This window comes from Ipomoea triloba, chromosome 8 (assembly GCF_003576645.1).
Source record: "Ipomoea triloba cultivar NCNSP0323 chromosome 8, ASM357664v1".
NCBI lineage: Eukaryota > Viridiplantae > Streptophyta > Magnoliopsida > Solanales > Convolvulaceae > Ipomoea > Ipomoea triloba.
Window position 1 is genome coordinate 13818894 of NC_044923.1, and position 16373 is coordinate 13835266.

Sequence of the window (16373 nt, forward strand, 5' to 3'; positions counted from 1 at the left end):
TCATGACTAGAATATAATTTCTTGGATCAAAACACCACTTGATCATCAATCAAACAAAATATATTAATTTGTACCACTAAATATATGTTTAAATCCTACAAGGATCAAGACTCACATAGCAACAAAATATATACTTCTTTTGTTTCTTGTACGTACATATACATATTATATATAATAACATATATATGTTTTTTTTTCTTTACTTACATATGTACGTGTGTTGTATAATATATAAATATACTACACACATGATCAAACAACATAAACATTCATATGTATTTTTACGCATATACATATATTAAAATATATTTTATAACCAAAACCACGTATATTATGATCATCAACTTGCCTCAATTTTTCACCACAACACAATATATATATATTCATATATATATTCATATATACATCAAATCATGCAAATGGGATAAGTAAGTAGAAAACAAGCCCACTACTCACATTCAATATATAACAATCTCTATTAGTAAAACATCACATAACACATATTAAATAATTTGATTCGGGATAAATAGATTTTGGATAGACATAAATCTTACCTCAATATCCCAAAATCAACCTCATGAACCACCTAAAATTGAAGGGTCAACAAGAACGGATTTTTTTTTTCTAAGGACTTCAAAACATGGATATAGCTAAGAGTGATTCTATACTCATAGAGAATGAGAGATGGTGAGAAATGAAGAAGGAGAAGAGCTATATTTATAGGCTCAAGAGGAAGGTATCTCATCATCCACTAATTAATTTGAAATAATTTTAATTCAATTTGCTTAATGGTGATGGGTGTAACTTAAAATCACTTATCCAATCATCCAATCCAATAATAATAATAATAATAATAATAATAATAATAATAATAATAAGAGTTTATTACCAAAATGGTCTCTTGACTATTGCAAAATTACCAATTTGGTCCTCGACAATTTTTCGTCCCCAATTAAGTCCCTCGACTTTGAAAATTTTAACCAATTTGGTCCTCCGTTTATTTTGCCATTAAACATCCGTTAAATCGGGACCAAATTGGTACTTTTGCTATAGTTAGAGGACCAAATTGGTAATTTCGCTATAGTCAAGGGACCAAATTGGTAATTAATTTTTCACTGAAATGGTCCCTTGACTATAGCAAAATTACCAATTTGGTCCCGATTTAACGGATGTTTAACGGCAAAATAAACGGAGGACCAAATTGGTTAAATTTTTCAAAGTCGAGGGACTTAATCGATCACAAAAAATTGTCGAGGACCAAATTGATAATTTCACAATAGTCGAGGGACCATTTCGGTAATAAACTCTAATAATAATAATAATATATACGTACATACTAACCCATCCTGCCACATATGTATCTATATATATACACAATATATATTTATATGATTATAATAATAATAAAAATAGTAATAATAATACTAATTACAATAATAATAATAATAATTAAAAAAATAGATTTGTAACTCCCAATTACCTCTCAAAGATAAGATATTTATACATATATTATATATATACATATATAATAAAATATATTTTATTTTTTTTGGCATTTGTAACATATGTATAAATTGATATACGTACCAACCATATATCATTTAGATACTAATAGTAATAATAATACTACTAATAATAATAAAGGAGTATACATATACATACGTACCAAAATAATAATAATAATTAATGATGTTGATGATAATAAGGATTCATATGGATTTCAAAGGGACAAATGGTTTTGATGGCTTAATGGTTAAGATCTTAAAATTCCAAAGATAAGGTTTAAGGTTTGAAACTTCACATGAACACAGTAATAGTATTATTTTTTTTTCCAATTAGATAATTATTTTCCTTAGCAAAAATCAGGGTGTTACATATAGTTACTTTTAGGAACCATACAACATATAGTAGGCATGCTATTCAATTTCAGTTCACAGACAGTGCAGTTACTTTTCATAATCACTACACTATCATTTGAGTAGTACGTACTACAGTTCCTAGTATGAATCATACCAAATATAATAGGCATGATGGTCAGTTTCAGTTAACATACACTACAGTTATTTTTCATAATCACTTCACTATCATTTAAATACAACTATAGTTTCAATTGGCAACATAGAATAAATATGTGAGACATGTTGCTTAGTTACATTTTATAGACACTTCACTGTCTTTTCATGAACACTACAGTATCCTTTAAATAAGACTATATTTTCATTTTGATATCATGCAATTATTATGTGTTAAAATTAGTGTATATATAAAAGGATTGAGCATACCTATCAAAGAATTCCTTCATTGTGTTATCTGATGGGGTTGTGTCCAACTGTTCTCCATCAGAAATGGTCTTCTCACTACTTTCTTCAAGATCTCTTGCAATATTTTGTAGTTCATTAGCATCGAATTGATCTTGGTGTTGTTCCATTACAATAGGGACATCCATTTCTGGTATAGGTTGAGGAGAGGACACTCCAAGGTCAAAAGATGGTGTTTGAATTTGTTGTTGTGATTGTGAAGTTGTAGGTTGTGTGGGCTGAGCTGGGTAATTTTTTGTTGTCTGTAAGAATGCTTGCTCAAGAGCACTTACTGCATCAAGAAAGCTTTGTTGATTGAAGATGTCACCATCATTTAGCAGACCTTGTTGTTGTGGAGGTTGAGAACAGGACACAACGTTGATCATTCCAGCAATGTTTTCAAATGTTTTCTTTATTATTCCACCTCCAGTCCGGGTGTTGCCAATCTTAGCCATAACTTCAGCAAACTCAACCACTGTGTCGGTCATCTTCCTCAAGACAGAAGTGACTTTCCTTAAAGATTCATAAGACAATTCATCTCGCACATTCTCAGCAATCTGCTCAGGTACCTATTCTTCTTTCCTTTGGAATCGCGGGATTATCTTTCCTCTTCCAAATTGTCCAGACAATATCTTTGACTTTATCCTTTGCTTTACTTGTTCTTCAGTCCACGCTGTTATTGCAAGTGTTGTCCTTTGTATCTTTCTGCCTTTGAATTCGAAACGTTCAAGGTATGTCATCTGTGTTTGAAACAATAAGAATATTAGTTAGTACAAGTTAAATTTAATTGTTTTAGTATATAGGACAATAAGATAAATATTATAAAGATATGGTTTAAATTATTACCATCAAAAACAGTGCAGGGCCAGTGAAGAATGTAGTGGGCTTTTGTTTCCAAGCTTCAACAGAGTCAATCAAAGATTTGAAAGTGTACTCGCACCAATTAAAGTCTTTTATTTTTGAGACATTATTCAGCGAGTATAGGACCTTGTACACTACATTCCTACTTTGGTTCCCTTTGATTATGCTGGACACTAATAGGATAACAAAATCCCGTTTGAACCATTCCTCACTATCTCCTCTTTCAATCATTTTTGCTGGCATGCGTTTTGTGAGTGGTGAACCTTTTGTTATACCCCACCTTTGCCTCCATTTAGTCAAAAGATCAATATACTCTGCAGGTTCATTGTCTGAAGTAGCTTCAACAACAGGGTCTTCTCCATTGGGGAGCTCCATTGTGCTATACACATCATCTGCAGAAAGCCTCATTTGATCATCCTCTAAATCCAATGAGCATCTATAGACATCAAACTTCTGGACTAGGTATCTTGTTAACCTACTGTCCCAATCAAAAACTGTCATTGTCAAAATTGATCCAAACCCAATGTCTTGAACTGCTTGTTGCTGTGCAGGGTTTAGGGAAGATAAGAGTTCCCGAAAGTGTTTTGTTGGCATCCGGGTTGGCAGGTATTCAAGGTCAGCAATCATTGTCTTCTTTGGAGCTGTTTTGGATTTTTTTGTTTTTGACTGCTTTGGGAGTTTTTCTTTTTCAGCTTTGCGCTTAGCCACAGCTTTACTACCCTTTTGTGCAATAGGTTGTGCTGGCATTGCTGTTTGGGTATCTAAGACTTCTTTGGTTTTTTTCTGTCTTGTTGCTGCCTTCTTCAATTCTGCCCTGCAACAAGGTCACAACTCACATATCATGAATGATCATTATAACCAGGTAGATTCTATAGTTTTCTTTTCATACAGTTTTGTGTTCATACAGTACATAGATTTCATAGTTTTCTGTTCATGCAGTTTCCTGTTTTGATACACCATACAGTTTCTTTTACAAAACACTACAGTTACTTTTGAAAAACACTACAGTTTCTTTTCCATTAAACTGTAGTTTCAAATGGAATTGCAGTGGAATATTTGACACCACATTGTCAGTTGTAGTTAATAAACCCTTCAATTTCAGTTCATGAACACTACATTATCATTTCAGTTACTCTATAGTTTCATTTAAGATTTTTAGGACTTATTGTGAAACACCATACTTAAAAAGAATATAGTTTCTTTTTGAATATATAACACTTTCCTTTACCAAACACTATAGTTTCTTTTTAAATACATTACAGTTTCTTATTTACACTATAGTTCCACTTTATTAGATTCATTTTATGAGCAATGTAGGTTCTTTCCAAAAACACTACAGTATAATTTCAATTACTCTATATTTTCATGGAAAAAATATCAAATAGGTCACTGGACTTATCGCTTTTGTGCAATTGGGCCATTGAACTTAAAAAGTGTGCAATTCAACCATCAAACAAGCAAAAATTGTGCAATTGGACCATTTTTACAAAAAATTTTAATTCAATTTGAGTTAAAAACAGTTTAATATTGACTCCTAACTAGTATGGTAGAAGAAAATGCCACTCTTAATACATATATGTTGGTAATATAATTGGATTTTACCAAAAAAATTTGTAAAAATGGTCCAATTGCACAAATTTTGATTGTTTGATGGTTGCACACTTTTTAAGTTCAATGGCCCAATTGCACAAAAGCGATAAGTTCAATGACCTATTTGACACTTTTTCTTATTTTCATTTAATAATTTTTAGGACATGACAGGACACCATCTAAACCGTTATATTTTACGAACCATTCAGTTTCTTTTAACAGACAATATAGTTTCCTTTTGAAAAGACCACAGTTTCCTTTTAACAAACCTACAGTTTCATTTTGAAAATACTACAAAATATTTTAACGATTCATGTGTTTTCACACTAGTTCGATTTTATAAACCATTTAATTTCATTGTTTGGAAAGCTTAGTATCATTACAAGTACGATACAGTTTTTTGAATGATACACATGATTTTTTTTTTCACATTTGACAATAATTTATGTATTTTTGTTATATGCTTTTGCACTTCACTGCGTGCATTGTAATGGATGTAAAAAAACTCAAAACAAACTTTTAGCTCATGCTTTGTAATGGTTGTATATAGATAAATATTAGTTTGTTTGACACATAACAATGTGTTTACCTGTATTGAAGCTTTTATACTGCAACGATGCTTGAAAATGGTCGACAATGGCGATGAAGCTGTTGAAATTCGCAGGGGAAGGGAAGAACACTGTAGCCTTTTGGAGAAGACGGTACATATTTGCTTGTTTAAAAAGAAAGTGGGAGAGTGGAGACAAGTGCTGCCTTTTGCCGTTCTTTTTGTATTTTATATTAAAAATAATAATAATAATAATAATAATAGTAAATGTCCCACGACATCATCACGTCGTGGGACGGAGTAAACGGCGGCGTTTTGGGACCATGGTCCACCGTATAAGAACTGCTACCAAACTACCACCACCATTACCATCACCACAGATTATTATTATTATTATTATTATTATTATTATTATTATTATTATTATAACAAATAATATGTTCATTTTTCAGAAAATGAACCAAGGAAAATGCAATTTCTTAACTTTCAGCCAAACAGAAAAAGATAGTTTTCAAACATTCAGTCAAACAATTAAAATATTTTTCGAAGAATGAGTCATTTTGTATAATGTACATTCAATACACAAATACTATACTTTTAGTATATTAAAAATATACTTTTTAAGAAAATTTAGTAGCACCCCATGGTGTCCAAAATGTATAGTGATAAATGTTTGATTTTAACTTATACAATATTTAATTCTCAATTAAGGATATGATGATGCTAATTAATATAAAATGTAAGGATCCACAGTGTATGTAGTGATGTTGTAACTGGTGTGATAACATGTGAGCTAGAGCTACAATTTGTGAGCAGGCTTGGCTTAGATTGTGAAGTTAAGAAAAATATTATCTAGCAGAAGGGATTAGTGATCCATTAGAGATGTCTGGGCTTTGGGTATCTAGAAAGGTGGTTAAGAGTGTTTTTCTTGAAGATTGAGTCCTTGAACTCTCAGCAGAGGATGATTTGTCAATTCCCCTTTCAATTTTGATTGCGTCCTGTATAGCCATTATGACTTCCTGCATTCTTGGCCTGGAGTACCCATGCCGTTCAACACATTGAATTGCAACTTCTGCTATCTTCCACACCGATTCAACTTTTACTCTTCCACCCAGTCTAGGGTCTATCACACTAACAATATCGCCTTTGCGAATCTGTGACCTTACCTGCATGCGCGCGTTAAACAATAATATATAAATGCTTTTAATTACTTTAATGCTCAACAGGTATATGCATATGCCAATTCAAGTTCTAGCATCATAAAAAGACTCAAACATGTTTATGTTTTTGCTTATTACTTTAGGCTATTTTTGGTGTTTTTACAATACAGCCTTTGAAGTAACGTTTTGCTCTAAACTACTGCCATTTTGCAGCATTTGTTGTTGGCGTTTCGAGAAAAGATTAGAAAAATCTCTTCCCAAAGCGTCCCTAAAAAAAAAAAAAACCTTCTAATAGAGGAGCCTTTTCGCCTCCTCAATGAGCAACGTAATAAAGGAGCCTTGAGGCCTCAAGGCTCCATTCCCACTTCTCACATGGATATGGGAAAAATGGGAAACAATGATTTGCTCCCCTTATTATTATTACTATTATTATTATTATTATAGGTCATTTTACATGTTAACCGCTAACTTAAATAGTTAATTTTATTACATTTTTTTTACAAATTGTTGATACAATTCGTTGGTTAAACTCATTAATACAATTTTCTATCCGCTGATTAATAAACAAACTCTTATGTTCTCTCACCCGATCATGACTTATTAAACGGCAGTTAATGTCCTAGCTAGCACATTTTATATTTTGGACTTACCATTCCTCTGTGACTAAATAGTGAATGGACTGCTTTGATGTGATTAGTGTGTGCTTATATGTTATATATAAATAAATCACAGTGTGAGTACCTGACTATATATATATATATATATAGTCATAATCAGGTGTGGTCGCGTCTTAACGTGCGGTCAGTGTGGACGCACCACTATGTATACAGATATACACCACTTAATGTTAGAAAATGCACCACACAAATATCAAATATGCACCATTAGGTACGCATCACCAAAAAACACACTACTAGGTATGCAAATATGCACCACGCAGTGTTAGGAAATGCACCAGGAACAGTGAAGTTATAGTGCATTATTTTGGGTGTGGTGTTTTTTGGTGTTTTTGTGTATTTTCATTGTGGTGCATTTTCTAACATTGAGTGATATATATTTGTATATATAGTGGTGTATTCCGCACAGACCGCACGAGAAGGCACGACCACATTTGAATAGAAATATATATATATATATATATATAAACTGTGAAGGGATGTATGGTTTTTAAGAGTGTAAAGACAAGATGATACCCAATGAACAATGCTCCAGTCAGCTCCGTATTGCTCACTTGAGATGGGCTTTCTTCCAGTAATCAATTCCAAAAGCACAACCCCGAAACTGTAGACATCACTTTTTTCTGTTAATTGCTGATATGCATAGTACCTGGTAGAAAATATTTATTAAGCCTTAAAGATAACATAATGTTTAATTGTTTCTAATAATATATATCCAATCATATATATATATGTATGTAGTGGATGGGTATTTGGATATTGCATACTCAGGATCTAGGTAGCCAACAGTTCCTCGTGCCACACTTGATATATGTGTTATGTCTTCTTCAGCTTGCCTAGAGAGTCCAAAATCAGATACTTTTGCTCGCATATTGATATCAAGGAGAATATTGCTTGTTTTAACATCCCGATGAATGATACTAGGGTTGCATCCCGTGTGTAGGTACTCGAGGCCTACAAGAGGGTGGGCATAAATAATAGTTAGCGAGTAGCGACTTTGAAATTAGTCTGCTTCTTGACAAAGAGAATTACTTAAAGTTAATACCCGATTTGGTTTTTCGACTATTAAGATTTCACCGTTTTGATTCTCGACTATCAAACTTGCTTAATTTCATCATCAATTATGCAATTTTTACCTAAAATAGTCATTTGTCTAAATCAAAATAATCCTCATTAGAACCATTTTGATTAACAATTGCATAGTTAGGATGAAATTGAACAAGTTTGAAAGTTGATGAGCAAAGTAGTGAAATCCTAATAGTCGAGAGACCAAATTAAGTATTAACTAGAACTACTAATTAAGCTAACCTTTTGCGGCATCTTCTGCAATGCGCAGGCGTTCTAGCCAATCCAGGTACTTTTGATTGCTGGGATCTGTTAGCCATAGTATGGTGGCAATAAATATTTGACAATAATTGTGTAGCAAAACAAGGAAATTAAAGCATCCAAAGATAGATGTGTGTTACCATGTATATGGTCCCTCAATGTTCCATTATGCATATATTCATAAACTAGCATGCATTGATGCTCATCCTCATAGTATCCGATTAAAGGCACCAAGTTTCTATGATGGATCCTTGATAAGAGTGCAACCTGTGAGTAGTGAACATTCCAACATTAATGTTCCGAGTTTGTAAACTACACAATACAAACTTGTATGACTCTAGAAAATTAAAAAGTGTTGGGCGGATCGGAGGTCACGAAGGACTAAGTTCAGCACCATGTGGCTAGGCGGATTGTTGGACGGAGATCCCAGCATCCTGCGTCTCTTGAAAATGTAGCAGTATAAAGAAATATAGTTGCATCTTCGCTACTAGCTATAGCTTTTGAGGTAGGTAGTGGTAAGCGTTTGATCCTAACAAGTAATTGGGGTAGTGGTAAGGGTTTGATCTAACATGTAGTTGAGGGAAATTGTTGGGCGAGGACCGGTGAATGAACAAGTCCAGCACCGGGTAGCTAAGAAATTGTTGGGTGGAGGCTTAAAGGGCTAAATCCAACAAAAAAAAAATTCAAGTCCTTTCAAAATATAGTACTCCCACGATCACATTTTATCTGTCATGCCTACTATTCATTGGTCAATACAAATCCTATTCTTTGCTTATTTCTATTAGCATATTCTTATAATTTTTAAATTTCATTTTTCATATTTAATATTACTTTTAATATAGTTTCTAAATATATAAATTTTACATACTAATTCTAAACTTAATATTATGAGAAATTAAATTGTAAATAACTTAAGTCAAGTCTCATTAATAGAACCTGATAAATAAAATAGGACCGAAGGAGTAATAATTAAGAAAATATAGGTTGGTATGAACATTTATTACCTCAGTGAAAAATTGTTTGGTTCCATGACTTGATGAATCTGCCATGACTTTGACTGCTATTTCCTTCCCATCCCTTAATTTTCCATGGTACACAGGCCCAAAGCTTCCCTTCCCAATTCTCTTTGAAAAATTCTCTGTTGATTGTTGTATGTCACCAAGTGAAATATAGCATGCTACACCTTCATCCATTAAAGATCCACCCCGAGCAATTGATGAATAATTAGTTGAAGGTTTTGTGCTGCTGCGCAAAGAATTACCTGATAGGTGCACATAAAATAATGGATGAAGTTGAGTGATAATATTTGTTTTTTAAAAGCAAAAGCCGAACTTTTATTACTGTAATAAGACTGAGACAAAGTCAGGGGTGACAGAGACCCAAACCTTAGAACTAGCCTGAGAATAGACGGTTGTAGCTGATGAGTGAGCTAAAGTATTTAATTTATTGAGGTACATGAAATTGGCAATTTATATCATGGACTAGGGTCCACATAGCATTATGGACCCTGAATCAAAACGACGAGGTCCAAAACTTTAAACTTATACTCGTAAGGTACAGAATTTTATAACACAAAACACAAAAAATCACAACACAAGACACATAAACATGTTATATATTTACTTATTTTTCAAATCTGATTTATATACATAATTTTTGTTCATAGACAGCACAAAATTTCACAACACAAGATACAGAAATTCATAACATAAGACATAATTACTAATTCGTAGCAAGTATATAATTCATACTCTTAAAGTACAGAATTTCATAACACAAAACATAAAAATTCATAATATAAGACACGTATACATGCACCAGGGTCCACAGTGCATAGTGAACCCTAGTTCCATGGTATAAAGATTGTATGAAATTGCAGATGGTGCATACCTTTGGTATCAGTTCTTTGACGAGATGCTTTTGTTCTAAAGTAACGCATAGTAGCTATGAATAGAATGAAAAGAACCGCAACCAATCCAACTGAAACTCCAATTAGCAGTTTGTTGTGTGATTTGCTCTTTGAGCCATGTCTGAGCTGAGAATTGCCTTCATACCTGGAAAAATACAAAGTCAAAGTTTTCAATTAAGGTTCTTCTCTAACTAACTTAGTTGGCGTGAGTGGCTGTGCACTCTCATCTCTCGTATGGAAAAACTAATAGTACCAGCACTTTATCTCTTAATTAGGCCAGTCTGGTGCGAATGGGGATTAGTCTGAGTATAGTACCAAACTATGATACGGGCTTTCCTCTTGGAGTTCAAAACCCCCTCTCGTATGAAAAAAAACAATATGACCAACACATTGTCTCTTAATTAGGTCGGCCTAGTGTAAACGGAGATCAGTCTGAATATGGTACCAAATTATAATACGGGCTTTCCTCCTATAGTTATGGCCTACTCAGGATGCCGTTTCTAATCAAAAAAATTAAGGTTCTCTTGCTTGTTATTTTTGTAGTCCTAAATCTTAAACATTTTTTACTCAAAATTTCAGAAAATCATAGTCCTTGAGATTTTTATACAGACAGATATGTAATGGCTTGCTGTTTCAAAGCATTGTGTGTATGTATATGTGGACTATGTAGGATACAAAAATGGAAAATGTCAAGTTTAAGGTATATTTTCCCTTACTATTTTATCTTAAAGCTTTTGTCATATCTGCCAACTATTACTTAGATGATTATGAACTAAAAGCATACTCACCTGAAGGTAACTTTTCCTGTTAGCAATGGTAAAGGTATTTCTCCAATTAAGCTATTGTGCCGCACATCTCTGCCACAGGAGACAAGAATTGCATAATTAATAAGTAATTTTTTTAACAGTACAAGGAGAAAATTTCCAACTTTAAATAATGCATGCTGGGGAATATAACTAGACCGAATAATTAGAAGGTGTTAGTCAATCACTCTGTGTCTAATATAAAGTCGGTATTAATGGGTAGTGGGTACTTATGCTGCATTTAAGGTTCTGAGTCAAGTATAAAACAAAACGGCTAAAGTTACTTAGGTCTACCATTCAAGGCAACACAACAAGAAAACATTAACTATGACTGGAGTATTGTGATCTCTGCTTCGACTACGAGGTCAGATTTTTTGTAGACTTTCTATTCAATTGAACGTTAGACTACATTGATATCTAACAACCAAATCCAAAAAAAAAAAAAAAAAATCTTCAATATCACTGCATACAGTTCCTGTAGTCTTGGCATACTTCCTAGGTAAGCTGGTAGTGCACCAGTAAGGTTGTTGTTCTCCAGATGTCTGCATGTTTTACCATAAACAAGTTATTATCTAAGTCAGAAAGATATTTATTATTTGATATTATGGTGTTAGATGTAGGGGATATGATGATGAGTGAAGAAGAACCTACAAAATTTCCAAATTGATAAGATTGCTCATGTCAGGGATTAATCCGGTGAGGGAGTTCCCATCCAACCACCTACATATACATATATAGTTGAAACTCACTAGATTTATTATCTTTAATTTTAATAATAATAATCATAGTTCTCCATAAGAGAAGGAATAATATAATTGCACTTACAACTCTGTCAAACCTTCCATGTTATTGAGTTCATGTGGAATTTCACCCTTCACATTCTTTCCTGATAGTACACTGTTAAATAAGGTCAACATGATGAAGTGATATTAAATTTGTTGGGCTGGCGGGCTCGGTGAAGGGTCAAGTTCATCAATTAGTGACTAGGAGAATGTTGGGCAAAGCAAGAAGTCGGTAAAGGGCCAAGTTTAATAAAGTTGCGCCTTCGCTATCAGCTATAGCTTCTGGCGTAGTGGTAAACGCTTGATTCTAACAAGTGGTATTAGAGTCAGGAAAACTGTGCAGTTAAGACTGACAGGTGCTAGGAGGAGGGGGAATTGTTGGGCAAAGGCTAATAAAGGGCTTAAGTCCAACACCCTACCTCTCGAAAATGTGATAGTTGTCTATAAGGAAACAAAATCGCGCCTTCGCTATCAGCAATAGCTTTTGGCGCAGTAGTAAGTGCTTGATCCTAACAAGTGATATCAAAGTCAGGAAAACCTACTATGCAGTTAAGACTGATAGGTGCTGAAAGGACGAGGAATTGTTGGGCGAAATCCAATAAAGGGCCAAGTCCAGCATCCTGTCTCTTGAAAATGTGACAGGTGCTGGCATAGTGATAAATGTTTGATCTTAACACAATTGTACGTACTTACATTTTGGTGATTCTTGGAGGCATTGTTGTGCTGCAATTCAGCCATTCCCATTGTGTGGGCACACAAGGATCACCTCCTTCTTCAGTCCAGCCACTTCCCACTGACATGGAACGCAGGGTTTTCAGAGCATTCACTTCCAAGTAAGCACACCACATACATTTTGTTAGTTTGTTTATATATATAATTTGGTCACAAAATGAAGCAGCTAATTCAGCATTACCATCTTGTTCATCTGTCTTAGCAGCAATCTTTACATATCTGCTTATTTCCATTGCATTTAACAGCGGCCCTCGAGTAGAATCGAGGGTCTTCACAAAGGAGAATGACAGAACAAAATTGAGTGTGACATTCATGTAGCTAGGCTCATATAGAGTGTAACTCCCATTTGCATTCTCAGCAATGTTCACCACAGCATTGCTGTAATCCGCAACGTATGGCTCCTTCATTTTGAACTTCCTGGTTTCGTTTGCGCCCAAATCTTGAATCTCAGCAAAGTAGGCATAGGCGCGGGCATTGGCTGGGAAGTCTTCCAGATTTAGTCTGTAGTTTAAGCTCCCTCTAGTCCCAACTACACCGGTTTGCATTACTTTAACAGGTGGATACTCTCTTGTGTTTGTGTCTATGTGTTTAGTTGTGTTGATTCTTTGTGTGCCTGGAGCCACCCCTACCAAAAAGTTTGGCCTTTTGTCTATATCAGAATCCCATATACGGTCGTAAGGATCATCAGGGTACCTGAGATATCATCTCATCAAATTCAAAATTTTATACTCCGGTATATATGTTGCAGATCAGATCAGATGTCCAAATTAAAGCCCAAACCTGTGTTGGGTTGAGATAGGTGAAGGACCATATCTAGCATCAGGGGATTGTTAGTTGAGTCTAACACTTTGTCTTTCAAAAATGTGGTAAATAGAGTTGCACATTCGTTTGTTAGGATCAATCGCTTACCACTACACCAATACCAAAGGCTTGAAGGGTCAAATCACCTTTCAAAATTACCACTAAGCCAAAAGGTATAGCTACTAGTAACAAAGATCCCTAGTCATCTGTTGTTGGACTTGGCCTTTACCCGGCCTCTGCCCTACAATTCCCCTTAGCCACCAATTGATTATAACGGTAAAGATCCTAACAAGTGGCATCACGACGACCCACAGGTACGGTGCTTATATCATCTTTTGTCATAGCGGTAAGCGTTCAATCTGACAACTAGAGATTTAAAATTGTATGGGTACCTTACCTTATTGCATCCGTAGATTGAGCTCCAAAATTGACTCTTGCAGCCAATTTGAGGTAGAAGTCATCTTCATAATCCGTGGCATACATGGACAAGTTCAAAGGCCGGAGCTCAAGAGTGGAAATGAAGGGGGACCCTGTAGTTGCACAGCACACACACACATCCACACACTTTGAGGGAGCCCTTATCACCATTTCCTTCACATATATCCTTGAAGATTCTTGAATAGTTATAGTCCCCCACTTTGTTGCATCCAGGTAAAGTTGAAATTTTGGGTAAATCCCCCCATCTGTTTCACTAGTCCCATACAGAAACGTTGCTCTCACAATATATCTCCTTCTCTCTTTGGTGCTCAAAGTGTAACAGTATTTCTTGTTATCTGCTGGGAATTCTCTCCTTGTTTGGTATTGCTGTGTGGTTCCATTGATTATGCTGTTTACTTTCTCTGCTTTTCCTTGCCCAATCCCACTGTCTGAAATCCATGCTAAGCCGGTTTTTGAGTCGGTGTAATTACTGCTGCCTCCACAGTCAATACTCATGAACTCTGCATTTCCAGTTTCAACCTTAATTTCTTGGTAGGGTGAGTTAATATCCGGTTTAATTTGGTCCTTCAACTATAGGATTTCACTACTTTAATCTTCAACTTTCAAATCTGCTCAATTTCATCCCCAACTATTTAATTTTTACTTGAAACAAGCCAGAATAGTCTTGATCGAGGACCATTTTGATTACAATTGCATTGCATAGTTGAAGATAAAATTGTACAAATCGATTACCAAAGTGGTGGAAATCTTAATAATTGAGGGACTAAATCAAGTATTAACTCTTTCTTGGTTAGACAAACACAACTAACACACACTTGATTCAACAACTAAAATATGGTACATGCTCTTTCTATTCTTATTTATGTCTACAATATTGAGTGAACAGAGGCCGTTAAAGGACCAAATCTTTCAGTAGTCAAGGAGAATTTTGGGCGAAACCCGATGAAGGATCAAGTCCAGCACACTCTATCTTTCAAAAATGCAATGACAGTTGTATTTTTACTACTAACTGTAGTTTTTGACATCTGCAGTGATACTTGTTTGGTCCTAACATACAATAATGATTGGTTGTTATTTGAATTTCTCTGATTACTGTACTATGTTAAACTGTGAATTATTGAACTATCTTATGCTCATAACTTCCATATTACTTTGAAGTGAAGGCTATAGATACAACTCATACAAGAGACAGACATACCTGAAACTTGGCACACTATTGATGGAGTGAAGATGGCAAGTAAAAGAAAGAGCTGTGGAAGAAAATCCATGGGAGAAGAAGAAGAAAAAGAAGGAGAGAAGCTCTGCTTTGGAATTTGAATACAAGTGTCAGACTCCTTCCTAGTTGAGCTAACCATCTTACTTTGTCTCTTTTGCCTTTAGCTTCCCTTTAACTTTTGCTGAGCTAATAGGAAAAGGAAACTACTACTTGCCAATCCGGCTCTCAAATTTTATTCCTATTCAAATTTGTATGTAAATAGTTTACCTGACTCACATGATAAAAATAATTTATCATGATTCACAAGTTCAAATTATTATCATCTTGATTAGAGTCTGTCACCTATGAATAATTTAAGTTGATTTATGATCATTTGTCAATTAAGGTCACAAGACGGATTTTACTTCTACTCAAGAGTTATTGGGTTTCTCTTATCATTCATAAAAAATATTGTTGTTTATTATATTAGAGTAAAAGTAAAATAATAATGATTGAGAGTTGATGTAATAAAACTCAAAAATTATTGTTCTCAATATTAGGCCTTCCGCAATGTGAATACACCAGAAAAAAGGAATTGAACATCAATTTCCAGGCTAACTTTTTCTTTGCATTGGAAAAGAATATTTAGTACGTGAACACCACTGCAATAATGAATGTGTGAAAATATCTCTGTTTTCTGTACTGTTTTCCCTCGTCATTGACCGGTCTATTTATTAGTGTGAACATCAGACATCTTGGCGAAAAGAATTTAATGATTTAATCGTTTTTAACTTGCTCATGAGTTAACCTATTGGTTAGAAGATGACACTTTTGAAATAATTAAGAATTGGGAAAAGGTTCAAATACAACCTCAAATTTTTGCTAAAAAATCAATTAAGCCCTTGAACTTTTGAAAGTTGTAATTAAATCTACAAACATGTTATTTTAGAACAATTAAACCAGTTAACCTGTTGTTGACTTGTAATTGCATGTCAACTAGGATTTCGACGACCCTCCGGCGAACCTTAGGCAAGTTAGGTCAAAAAACAACGGTCATCAATTGCATGGTGACCAATTTGCGACCAGTTTGGGCCCAATCTCCAATCGACGGAGAAACCATCTATGTCAACTGGAGATGGTGACCAACTGATCGTTATCTCCCGTTGACGGAGATGGCTTCTCTGGCAGAACGCGACTGATGGCGACTGTTACAGTCGTCAGTCGCTGATTTTTACCTAACTTGCCTAAAGTTTGC

General features: G+C 34.5%; 1 protein-coding gene across 2 annotated transcripts; it reads right to left on the reverse strand.

Annotated features, from left to right (window-relative positions):
• Positions 1–5874: 5874 nt before the first annotated feature.
• On the reverse strand, positions 5875–15301 carry LOC116027487 (probable LRR receptor-like serine/threonine-protein kinase At1g67720). Of its 2 annotated transcripts, none has more exons than XM_031269151.1 (15): positions 15122–15301; positions 13883–14423; positions 12866–13377; positions 12646–12745; positions 11996–12067; positions 11822–11890; positions 11641–11712; positions 11156–11224; positions 10349–10512; positions 9463–9719; positions 8599–8725; positions 8441–8506; positions 7900–8086; positions 7649–7781; positions 5875–6461 (listed from the first exon to the last, which is right to left on the reverse strand). In XM_031269151.1, the coding sequence occupies exons 1-15, from the start codon at positions 15276–15278 to the stop codon at positions 6144–6146; spliced, it is 2844 nt and encodes a 947-aa protein (XP_031125011.1). In that variant the 5' UTR covers positions 15279–15301; the 3' UTR covers positions 5875–6143. The 2 variants fall into 2 exon arrangements, with proteins under 2 accessions (XP_031125011.1, XP_031125010.1); XM_031269150.1 differs by having other exon boundaries at positions 12646–12778; positions 15122–15300.
• Between the last annotated feature and the right edge of the window lie 1072 nt (positions 15302–16373).

What these genes read in the sequence shown, in the direction of transcription:
- LOC116027487 (XM_031269150.1), bottom strand. Translation starts at nt 15,278, where the DNA reads ATGGTTAGCTCAACTAGGAAGGAGTCTGACACTTGTATTCAAATTCCA. An exon ending in TGCAGAAGATGCCGCAAAAG is followed by an intron (nt 8,087 to 8,440) that starts GTTAGCTTAATT and finishes ACCCTCTTGTAG; the next exon opens with GCCTCGAGTACCTACACACG. An exon ending in ACTGGAGCATTGTTCATTGG is followed by an intron (nt 6,462 to 7,648) that starts GTATCATCTTGT and finishes GCGCGCATGCAG; the next exon opens with GTAAGGTCACAGATTCGCAA.